Raw genomic sequence first — 12,829 nt, 5'->3', positions numbered from 1 at the left:
CATGTATTTCAACAGTTGACAGTGTTATGGGGAACTCCAGACATAGATCTGTTCGCTTCTCCACTAAATTACCAGTTGCCAAAGTTTTGCACAAAAATGTTTCATCACACAGCTTGGAAGGTGGACGCTCTATCTTTCAGTTGGAACAATCTGCATGTATATGCCTTTCCACCTCTGCCTCTTCTTCCCAAGGTACTTTTGAAGGCCAGACAAGACAAGCCAACCATGATTTTGATAGCACCGGATTGGCCTCGACAACACTGGTACCCACTACTGAGGAGTTTAGTACGAGAACCTCCATGGCCTCTGCCTTTGATTCCGCACCTTTTGTCACAAGAGGACAGTCACTTCCTCAATGTCAAGATTCAGTCTCTGCATCTAACAGCCTGGCATATTCTGTTTTAGACTCTGGAGGGTCTCAGCTTCCACAACAAGTTTTGAATGTTATTTTGGAGGCCAGGAGGCCTAGTACCAGGAAAGTTTACGCTGATAAATGGAGGAGATTTTTATTTGGAGCAAAGGAAAGGACTTTGATGTCTCCAAACCTGATTTAAGTGTTGCTCTTCAATATCTTACTGAGTTATTGGACAAGGGTTTGTCTTTCTCCTCAATAAAGGTCCATGCTGCAGCCATTTCTGCTCACTATGATTGTGACCTTCCTTTATTCTCTCATCCTTGGTTTAAGCAATTTCTTAGAGGGGCAAAGAATATAAGACCCCCATGAGAGCTCCTACTCCTGCTTGGGATCTCAATTTTGTGTTGGAAAAACTTACTCTACAATCTTTTGAGCCTGCAGCTACTGCCGAGTTAAAGTATTTATCATGGAAAACTGCTTTTTTGTTGGCCATTACCTCTGCAAGAAGGGTTTCTGAATTACAGGCCCTCATGGCAGTGGAGCCTTTCCTGATTTTTCATAAGGATAGGGTATCTTTGCGTACTAATCCTTCCTTTATGCCTAAAGTGGTTTCTAGTGTGGCCTTAAATCAAACTATTCATTTGCCTACTTTTTATGCAAACCCCCAAAATAAAGGGGAGAAAATTTTGCATACTTTGGATATTCACAGGCAGTTGCGTTATTATTTGAGCAGAACCAAGGAGTTCAGACAGTCTCAGCAATTGTTTGTTTCTTTTGCTTTGGGTTCACAGGGTAAACCTGTTTCAAAACAAACTATTTCTAAATGGATTGGGTTTTGTATTTCTTTCTGTTATTCCCATAATGGTAAGGAGATTCCTGCTGGAATCAGGCCTCATTCCACTAGGGCTGCTGCTACTTCTATGGCCTTTATAAGGGGGGTAGCTACAAAAGACATTTTGGAGGCAGCTACTTGGAGTTCAGTGCATACCTTTTCTAAACATTACCACCTTCCTCTTTATTCTAAGTCTAGGGCTGGATTTGCCACTGCAATTTTACAGGGCATTTTAGCGGCCCCTAATGCTTTATGATTTTTACCATCCTCCCTTTCCCGTTGCTTTGGGATTCTACCCATAAGTAAGGACTGCAGCAATGTGAGATGAAGAACATAGTACAGTTTTGTACCTACCATAAATGTAGATGTTCAAGATCCACATTGCTGCAGTCCAATTTACCCTCCCTCCTTTCCCTCTGTAGTTTGACTTGGTGCTATGCTTTAGGTGATGGTTGTTGTTGGGCATGTTTTTGGGAGGTATTCTGTTTTTGGCTGTGGCCTTTCTGGTTTGGCCTTCTGACATCTGGGGCAAGAAAAGACTGAGGATATGACGTCGGTCATGCGCCTTTATACCCTGACGCTCTGATGTCAGATCTAGGCGCCCATGACCGACGTCAGCCTAATACTTTGGTATTCGGGCCGACCGAGGACAGCGGACTACCCATAAGTAAGGACTGCAGCAATGTGGATCTTCGAACATCTACATTGATGGTAGGTACAAAACTGTACTTTCGCAAGTGCCGGTCGGCCAGCTCCTGTAAATTCAGCTACCGAAGACTTCAAAAAGCTAAGTACCCCGTTGGGGACTCTTTCTTGCCTCAGCCGATGTCCGATCAAACGCTTAAAGTTAATAATTGCTTGACTTGTGGGAAACAAATACCTCATAAGGATTTCCATTCCTACTGCCTCCCTTGCCTAGGCCCAGACCATGACGTCTCTGCCTGTACTGCCTGTGCCTCCTTTAATCGGCGCACTCTTAGGCGTCGGTCGGAGTTTACAGAGGAATTTTTTGGGGCTAGTTTCTCTTATAAAATGCCGTCGGAGACTCCGACTTCTCATTTAACCAAAAAACGGAAGGACAAGGACCGACACACGTGGACCGTGGTTTCGGCTGAAACCACGCCTAGGCCTACCGCGAGTGTCTCGGTCTCGGTTGAAACCGAGTCCTTGGTACTTCCGACCGTGGAAACGGTACAACCGACAGCCTTGGCCCCGGAGGCTTCTTCTGAGTCAGTTATGGATTTACCCGCGGAAACCGGTGTTCAGGAAACTACCGACACCATTCCCTTAGACAAGACTACCCCAGCACGTGGAGCTGCCAGGCCCCCTGCATCCATGTCTATTAAAGCATTCACTAGGGCTAAAGCTGCTAAGCAGCAAAAAACTCTGCCTCCCAAGACTATTTCTCAGGGATCCACTACAGGTTCACAGATACTAAGTTTGGCTGAGGACCTTATTTCCTTAATCAGGGGATCTCAGCCTCATCCGGATAGGGGCTCTCAACCCCCTCTAGACAAAAGGCCCAGGGTTGAGTCCGCTGATCCTCAGTCCTCTGATGAGGCCTCTGATGGCTCTGCTCTATCAGATTACCAGGAGGAGGCCTTCACGGCCTACGAGGATTCTGATGCAGAGGAATCCATTCCCTCTGCCTCCCCTCCTGAAGAGCTGTCCTTTGGGGAGACCCTTCACTCCATGAGAGAGCATTTCCAATGGCAGGGCCAGGAATTCTCCGATTCCAGGAAGAGATTAAGGACTTTTCTTCATTTACCTCAGCATAGACCTTTGGCTATTCCTCCTGTTTTAAGTGTCATTGATGATGTGTATTTTGAGTTTAGCACTACCCCTGACACCCTTCCTCCGGCTCCTGTTAAACCCGATAGGTACTACAGGGTCCCGGACTCACATCATTTCCTTTACAAGGCCCACTCTGCTGACCCAGGAACTATTTCCCAGGGTCCTAAAGGGGTTGCAGTTGCCACTACTAAAAATCCACTCCCCTCTGAAAAGGAGTCCAGGGCTTTAGAGAGATGGGGTAAAAAAGTGTATACTTCTTCCACTCTGTCTATGAGGGCTTTAAATTGTCAATTTCATATGATACAGTACGAAGAGTATTTGTTGGATGAATTGCAGAAAAAGCTGTCTTCTCCTGAACCCCTAGACCATAAGTCACTTCAGGATCTGGTACATAATTCACAACAGGTTAGCAACAATTTCTTGCAGTGTGGTTATGATGCATTGGAAGCTTCATGTAGGTCAGCAATGACAGGTGCAGTCATACGTAGACATGCTTGGCTGAAGGAACAATCTCTGCCAGATCATGTTAAGGCTAAGCTTCTGGATGCTCCACTAGAAAAGCAAAAGTTATTTGGCTCCACTGCTCAGGAGGTCTTAAAGAAATTTGAGGAAAAGGCTAAATCTGTACAAACAGTCAAAGATTTCCTCCAGGTACAACCACCAAGATTCAGCAGAAATTGGCCTTCTAAGAATTGGTCCTTTCCAGAAGAGAGATATCAAAGAGGCAAGACCAGGCGTGCCAGAGGTGGAGGGCAAGCTAGAGGTTCCTACAGAAGACGTCAATGGCAGCCTCCTAACCAGAGAGGTAGTGCAGGACCAACAACTGCTGCACAAGGACAGACTCAATGACTTAACCTTGATCCCGCCAACCAGGGCTCAATTAGAAGCACCTTTGGGCGGAAAATTGTCTTTATTCTCAAGAAATTGGCACAGTATTACAAGGGACAAATGGACACTGCAAATAATAGACAAAGGATACAGGTTCCATTTCCATACATTACCAAAAAGAAAAAGAATGCCAAACCTGCCACCAAATCAAAGGGCAGAGGCTTTAAAACAAATTGCCAACCTATTGCAAATGAAAGCTATAGAAAAGGTTCCTCTCGCAGAACACGGCCAAGGATTTTATTCCAGACTATTCCTTGTCCCAAGAAAAGAAAAACAATGGAGGCCTATTCTCGATTTGTCCGCACTCAATACTTATCTCATTGTGCCAAAATTCAAAATGCTGACCCTACAGCAACTCCTTCCCATGCTGGGCAAGGGGTCTTGGCTGGTAACTCTAGACCTCAAGGAGGCATACCTGCATGTCCCTATCAGACAAAGTTGCAGAAGACACCTCCGATTTCTTGCAGGTTCAGAGCATTATCAATTCTCAGCATTGCCCTTTGGCTTATCTACTGCGCCCAGAGTATTCACGAAATGCCTGGCATCAGTAATTGCACACTGCAGACTTCAGGGGATTCAAATATACCCGTATCTGGATGACTGCCTTATACAAGCGGACAGCCAACAAACTTTGGAAAAACATTTGGATTATGCCATCCGCCTACTGCAGGCCTTGGGATACGCAGTCAACATTCACAAGTCAAGACTTGTGCCATCCCAAAGAATAACTTTTCTGGGTGCGGAACTAGATACAACCACCCAAATGGCTTTTCTCACAGAAGAAAAACAAAGACAACTACCAGATTACTTCAAAAATCTGACAAAACAAACTCAGATGACTGCAAGGAAAATCCTGCAGGCCCTGGGTCACATGGCATTCTGCATTCTTCTGATTCCACAAGCAAGGCTGCATATGAGAAAACTACAATGGTACCTAAGGAGTTTATGGTCTCAGCACAATCACAGCCTAGAAACTTTGATTCCATTCATTCCATGCCTTCAAAAGGAATTCCTGTGGTGGGCCCAAGCAAGCCAGTCAAACAGGGGTCTGCCTTTCAGCAAACCAGCCAAACCATTACCTCGGACGCTTCAGACCATGGATGGGGAGCACATATGGAGGACAAATGCATCCAAGGACTATGGTCTCAGAAAGAATTGCGCATGCACATAAACCAAAAGGAAATGCTGGCAGTGATACATGCAATCGAGGCCTTCAAGCACTTTCTATATCAAGGCCACCTGCTAATAAGGACAGACAATACCACAGTTATGTGGTACATAAACAAGCAAGGAGGTACCCATTCCAACCCTCTTTGCAGACTAGCAATGAATCTTTGGGAACTTTCCCTAAAACTCAATATAGAGCTGCAATCCCAGTTTGTGCCAGGAAAAGACAATATACTGGCGGACAGCCTAAGCAGAAATACCATGGATCCACACGAATGGATGCTACACCCAGACATCTTCCTTCAGATAACACAATCTTGGGGGAGGCCGTACATAGATCTTTTTGCCTCCCACCACAATCGTCAGCTGAAGAAATTCTGTTCAAGGACATACCACCCACAAGCATGGAAAGTGGACGCCCTCTCTTTCAGCTGGAATACTCTAACAGTGTATGCATTTCCACCTCTTCCACTAATGACCAAGGTCTTACTAAAAATCAGGACAGGGCAGCCAAAAGTGATTCTAATAGCCCCGGACTGGCCAAGGCAGCACTGGTACCCACTGTTACGGAGCCTGTCGCACACGAAACCGTGGCCTCTACCACAATGGTCACTCCTTCTGACTCAGCACAATTACAAAACTCTGCACTCCAGCCTGAAAACCCTGCAGCTGACAGCCTGGAGAATACCTTGACTCCTCACCAGGAAAAGCTATCCAAGAGAGTGAAGGATATCATCATGGAAGCTCGCAGACCTTCCACGAGAAAGGCATATTCTGCAAAATGGAAAAGATTCCACACTTGGAGCACCGAAAAGGGCCTAGATGCCACAGTGATGAGCATGGCACATATCCTGGAATACTTGGCAGAAATGCTCCACAATGGCCTTTCTTACTCTTCCATAAAAATTCATGCTTCAGCAATTTCAGCAGAATACAATACTGATCCACCTGTCTTCTCTCATCCTCCCCTAAGGCAGTTTCTAAGAGGAATTAAAAACATCAATCCTCCAAGAAAACCACCAGTGCCTACATGGGACCTTAACTTCATGTTGGAAAAGTTGACTCTACCTCCCTTTGAACCAGCAGCATCTTCAGAGTTACAGTTCCTGTCTTGGAAGACTGCCTTCCTTCTGGCCATAACCTCAGCAAGAAGAGTATCTGAATTGCAGGCACTCATGTCAGTACAACCATTTCTTATTTTTCATCAGGACAGTGTCTCCTTGAGAACCAATCCTTCATTCATGCCAAAGGTGGTATCCAGGGTCTCATTGAACCAAGCTATTCACCTGCCTACCTTCTTTCCAAATCCGCAAAACAAGGGAGAGAAACTTCTGCATACCCTGGACATTCACAGACAGTTACGCTACTACTTGGACAGAACTAAGACTTTCAGAAAAACTGACCAGCTGTTGGTAGCATATGCTGCTGGCATTCAAGGCAAAGCAATTTCCAAACAGACAATTTCAAAATGGATAGGAAATTGCATTCGATTCTGCTACTCTTATCAGGGAAAAACTGTGCCAGCTAACATCAGGCCTCATTCCACCAGAGCCACAGCCACCTCCACAGCCTTTTTAAGAGGGGTGGCTACCAAGGACATTTTAGAAGCTGCTACATGGAGCTCCGTGCATACATTTTCCAAGCATTACAATTTGCCCTTATATTCCAGATCCAGAGCAGGCTTTGCTACAGCAGTCCTGCAGGGCATTTTAGCTACACCATCATTTTCTTAGATCCTACCACCCCCAGCTTGGCTATGGTATTCTACCCATATGTAAGGACTGTAGATGCATCCTTGAAGGACATAGTACAGTTTTGTACCTACCATAAATGTAGATGTCCGATAGGTATGCATCTGCAGTCAGGTTTTCCCTCCCTCCTTCCCCTCTGTGATATTTCTTGGGTGCTTATCCCTCTTATAGCTAGCTGGGGATATCTATTATGGTGCATTTGTTTTATATTACTGTGCATGTTTGGAATATTTTGCATTTCTCCAAATTTAGCCTTCCTTAGAGGGCACCTGGCATCTGGGGCAAGAAAAACTGAGGAAGATGGCGTCGGCTGACTCTTTTATACCCCAGGCGCTCTGACGTCGGGGAAAGGGCGACATCAGCCGACGCCGGACCCAGACTTTGGAATCCGGCCGACCGAAGGGCTGCCTGAGGCAGGACAACCCATATGTAAGGACTGCAGTTGCATACCTATCGGACATCTACATTTATGGTAGGTACAAAACTGTACTTTTCAAGACCTTCCATTAAATGCACATGTTCCTGTGAGATATATAATCTATCTAGCCTAGCCCAGTTTTTGTATCTCTGTGAGTAATATGTAAATTCACTCTGAATGCCTAGTACTGAATTCACATCTTCCATGCCAAATATTTTCATAAATTTCTTCAAAAATCTACCCTCCCTTGTTATATTTTCCCTTCTATGCCCCCCAGACACATCTTCACTGTTGCAAACCAAATTCCAGTCTCTACCCATAAGTAATATTCCGTGTAAAGTCCCATTTTATGTTTGATCTTGGGTACAAACATATGAGGCATACTTATTACTTTTTCAGATGAAACACACCTCTGCTTTTTCAATATCTTGACATTTACAGTTTTTGCTAAGAAGCTATGTGGTGCCATTTACTTTTGCTTAAAGTAAACCAGACCTCTAAATATTGTAGTAGTGATTTACAAATGTTTCATGTGTTTTGCATTTTTTGGTATGAGCTGATAATGACCAATTATTGTGGTCAGGCTTTGATTCCCTCAGTCTCTATTTGTTTACTGAGTGACTGAGCAAGTCAGTTAACCAGATATTTCTCCTTTGCTGAGTCTGAAGAAGGTCCCTATTAATCAATGCTGTACCCCCAGTTAACAAATACAAGATATAAAAATAAAACAGTGTGTCTTTTTCAGTGTTTGATTTGGGTAGCACATTGATTTTTACAGAGTAGTGTAGATTGTGTTAGTGTTATTAACAAAGTTGTTCTCTTACTTTAAGGATCCATGTTTCCACATCATGGTACGTTTGAGGTGGTAAAGAATACAGACATTGATCTAGATAAGAAGGTTCCAGAAGATTATTGCCCTTTAGATGTCACAATTCCTAGTGATCTTGAAGGATCAGCTTACATAAAGGTAAGTAGCAGTTTTCATAGCTACAATCTATTGTAAAAAAATTATTTTAGGGTAATTCAAAAGTGACTTAAGAAAATACTGTTTTACAGAACGTTGTGAGACATTGGAATATCTGGTAAGAGGCAGTGGTAGTGTTAAATTAATTGCAGGAGTCAAGTATTGCTAAGATGAAATGGTAGAAAGAATGGAAGAGAGACATGCAAGGTCCAACTGCAGCCTGCTGGACCTAGTTTGTTGACCACATAGCTGGAGTGCTCAGAGAGAGTTTTTTCAGTCATAACCCATGAATGAATTATAAATGTATAATAATAATAATAATAATAATAATAATAATAATAATAATAATGTATACATTAGATAATGCAGACAAATATGTTAATTTGTTAACCATTTAGGTGTCTAGATTATCACTGAATTTTAAGATATTGGCATCAATTCCCTCTTCCACTTTTGTACGTGGGGTCAGGGTGTCATGCTAACAGTGACCATCATCTAGAATCAATGTTGACACTTTCAGACATGACTGTTATTTATACAGTACAGGGAGTATAATAACTAAAAATTGTTGAAACGGTCGGTATCCAACAGCAAATGTAAATAAAGAATAGCAGTTAAAGATAAGAAAATATGTTCAAAGTTGCCTGAAGTGGGTTCCTGTGAACAACCAAGTGATGAAGCAAAGCATGCTAGTGTAAGAGCCATCTTAGTGATGCAAAGGTAGGGCATCTCTCTCTTCGACTCTGGTGACCAGAATTTGTGAATGGACTCATGTTGTCAGCAGGGCTGGCTTGGGGGAAATAGGATAAAGCGTCCATTGGCCAGCTGTCCTGTTCCCAGTTGGGGGTGAGAGAAGACCCAATATATGCAGGACATCTTGGGTCAACACTGATGTGGCAACAATATCCTTACATCATTACACTAGCCCTTTCCACAGCTAGAGGAACTGGCCAGCCACTGCACAAATTAATACTCCAAGGCTCTGTGCTCTTTACTCCCAGATTTCTCGCTTCATGAGCATAACAGTTGGTATCATTGATGTCATTTTCCTGAGGAGTTGAATGGTTCACTTGGAAAATGGTCACATCTGGGATACCTGGCAATGAGATTACTGAGCATGGAAGCCAATGGGAACAACTTGAGGCTGCATAGGGTCAGGAGAGAGTCGGGGGAGATAGTTAAAGGGGAAAAATGTTAGTGTAAGAATGAGTTGGAGAATGTTGAGCTAAGATTTTGGTTTGTGACTGCACCATTACACTTCCGTTTAGTACTCTCTTTGAGGACATGTTTGACAGCAGTTGTGAAATCAGATACGGATGCTAGTGATCACATTACAGAGATACTGTGCCATGGCTTAAAAACGCCTTTATCTTTCTGGATCAGAATGTTTGTTTGCAGTGTGAGAAAATTTTGTAGTTCTGGAGCATTTCAGAAATCTGGTGTAGGAGGAAAACCCAAGAGAGCATGCAGGTGGGCAGGGTGATGGTCTGTATGGAACATTTTGAAAGTACGGAAAGCCTTCACATTATCTAGATGGCTCAATGTGCATATTATTCTTTTGCAGATTTGCTGTATTTAACGCACTTCCCCCTCCCCCAGCTAGTAATTAATTCTGTAAACTCTAGACACAAAAACTTGCATTAGAGTTTAGCTTCTCAAAATTGTTTTGTGTGTAAACTTCTGAAAGTCTTTACAGCCATATGAATGTTGGGATTTAGATGTCATCCTCAACAGTTTTCTTTTCCTGTCTTCTCTCGTACGATCATCTCCTGAATGTCCTTAGGTAAACATCTACTGTGATGTTCTCTTTTCCATTCAGGTTCAACCTGTGGGTTATCGGATCCAACTCGAATCTGAAACTAGCCATTTCCAAAAGACTTCAGCTCACTGAGCTCTGCCTCCTTTATCCACAATGCCTTATTCTGACCGACTAACCTCAGATCTTGTATGCCATCTTAGAGGATAGCAGCCTGATATTGAGCTCCATTGGGTTGTATCCTTTTATTTGCTATTTAGCTTATAGCTGTACCTGTTTATCCTCTGTCCTTTGTTATTATTACCATAGTTTATATTTAGTATGATTTGTGGAATTTTTTTGTCTGGTTTAGATAGTGTAGTGGTAGGTAGGTTAGGAGTTTGTGTATTTTAGTATTAGCAAGCTTTTTCTGCCTTGTAGTGTTCTGTACTGTATTGAGATTTTTGTCCTTTTGTTAGCATGTGTTTGTAGTGTTGTTTGTTTAGTTAGGGTATGTTTTTATTCTTGTTCTACAGATATGGAGAAAGGCATTAAAAAGTGTCTCTCCCCTTAACGTCTAGACAGTCGGATCCAAAGATTCCAAGATCTTTGGCCCTTCTGACTGTCTCAATGCCACCGTCATATCCAACACCTCAGACCCATTCTCCCATGTTGCTGACTGTGGGAAAGGCTCCCTCCCCTGAGCGTGGCATTCCTAGCCCATTTTTATTGAGAGGGGATCCCTTGGGTATGGTTCAGTCACCTTTCTCCCCCTCTACTCCCTTAGAGTTCTCTCTGGAGTCCTCTTCATCTCAACCCTGTATCTGAGCTTCTCTGGTCTGGGCCTGATCTTTGGAGCATTTTATGAGCAAGTGGGCTTCAAAGCCTCCCCTCAGTAGTTTTCTCAGATTGGTCAGTCCAGTCAGTTAGGATTTTGAGACCTGCTGAGTTGGAGCAGCTAATGCGGTCCTTCCTGCAAGCCCAAATGCAGTTAGGTTTAATCCCTTTGACCTTGGATCCAAGACTTGGGTTTTTGGCTCCACTGATTGTGTTTCCTTCCTCTAGCCAGATGGCTCCAGGTTTTCTGGAGCCAGTTGCATCACTACCAGTGGGGGACGAATCTAACAACTTGTCCATTTCGGCTCGCAGCCCTGCCTTGACCTTCTCAACTTTGGCTTTCTTTGGAGCCAAAAGGACTTTGGTGCCAACCATTTAGGGGTGGAGTTGTTTGGTCGAGATCGATGCTTTGGGTCTCTAAAGAGTTTTTCCCTTTGAATGCTTCCACTGTCGCCAGCTCAGCTGCAGTTTCAGCTTTGGGGCAGGTGGGAACAGTGCTCGAGTTTATCACGTATTTGGAGTTTTTGGATCCCAGGGGTGCTGGCTTCGGGCAGCCAGCTTTAGCTTCTACCTTCAGTATTGTACAGGGGATGTTCTCCTACTTGGAGATGAGGTGTTAGCACCAACATACAATCCTCCCACCTTGTCGTCTGTGTCTTTGTCTACAGACTTGCATCAGCCTGCTGCAGGACAGCCTACTCTGACTAGTCTCCAGGCTACCTTTCATCCAGGGCTCCCAACTTCTTCCACCCCTCCATGGATTCCCCCAGATGGGAAAGTCTTGGTAAGAGGTGGTGCAAGAGGAAGCACCTGGATTCCCCTCTAGAATCCCTCAATGAGGGAACTGACCTCGAGGAAGGAGCAAGGTTCCCAAAATCCATGAGGATGCCTTTTTTTGGCCTTATAGAGCTGCTCTTCCATCATGTGGGTTGAACGGCCAAAGCCCTATCTCTGGAGAAGTTGGTGTTTCTGGAGGTTTGTGTAGGGGTGCTTATCCATATCTTGGGTGGTTTCCTGTCTGGATACACTCATTGATTTGGTGTCTTGGAGGGTAACTGGAATGAGCCGGATCCAGTGGATCCATTTCCCAAGAAGTCTTATAAAATTTGACCCCTCCCAAGGATCTTCAACATTTGAGTAAATGTCCCACTGTTGATGCTGTTCTGGTGGTGGCAGCCACCAAAAAGGACATTTCGGAAGAAAGTTAATTGGTCCACCCTCCTAAGGCATTGGACCTGTTGTGGAAATGCTCCTACACATCGGCCATGTTTGCTCTGAGAGTATTAAATTACCTTACCCACTTGACAAGACTTCAGCAAAACATTGTGTTTGAGGTGTCAAGAGTGGTTAAGGCACAACAGACTTCAGAGTATTAGAAGAATGTGGAGATGCAGTTGTCCACTTTGCAGTCTATTACTAACATGTCCATGCATATGCTTTCTAATTCAGCTGATGGTATGTCTCGGGCAGTGGGTGCCAGTACTGCCATGAATTGTCAAGCATGGATGAGAATCTAACTTTGCAGATTGCTTCAAGGCATCCTTTAATGCTTGTATGATAGCGGCTCACCCTTCAGGCCTAAAGTTAGACACCTTGACCAGGAGTGAGCAAGATGGAAAGATGCTGTCTGCCATCAAAGTACGTTTTGCTACACCCAACAGACCTTCTCCAAGGAATCAGAAGGGGAGAGGATGCCTTTTCAGGATGCTTCTGTGGAAAGTTCTCCCCGTGACAGGGGGTAACCAGAATGGGTGCCTCTTGCTGGAAGGACTTCCTAGAAAAAGATGAGCTGAAGGCCTGTCCAAAATCTCCGGATCACCGTCAGGGTTGGTGTCCGAGGGGTGAGATGGAACCGGCGCCTGAGGCCCAGCTGATTCGGTCTGGGAACCATACCCAGACCGAATCAGCTGGGCCTCAGGAGCCGGTTCCATCTCACCCCTCGGACACCAACCCTGACGGTGATCCAGAGATTTTGGACAGGCTTCAGCTCATCTTTTTCTAGGAAGTCCTTCCAGCATCCTTTAAGGGTTGCCTGACTAGCTCTGCAGGCAGTCAGGGGTCATGTGGCTCTGCACCCAGAAGCTTGGG

The 12,829-nt window shown here is 44.4% G+C and overlaps 1 protein-coding gene across 1 annotated transcript in view; it reads left to right on the top strand.

The window, feature by feature from the left end:
- Positions 1 to 12,829, top strand: part of MED17 (mediator complex subunit 17) — a 717,849-nt gene that overhangs the window by 250,721 nt on the left and 454,299 nt on the right. The window contains exon 4 of the mRNA XM_044072197.1: positions 8,036 to 8,172. Coding sequence (XP_043928132.1) covers positions 8,036 to 8,172 — 137 coding nt within the window. The remainder of the gene's footprint in view (positions 1 to 8,035; positions 8,173 to 12,829) is intronic.

Source organism: Protopterus annectens, chromosome 5.part0 (assembly GCF_019279795.1).
Source record: "Protopterus annectens isolate FY-2018-M chromosome 5.part0, PAN1.0, whole genome shotgun sequence".
NCBI classification, from domain to species: domain Eukaryota; kingdom Metazoa; phylum Chordata; order Ceratodontiformes; family Protopteridae; genus Protopterus; species Protopterus annectens.
The sequence above is the reverse complement of the archived record's forward strand: the minus strand, read 5'-3'. Positions and strand labels throughout refer to the sequence as shown.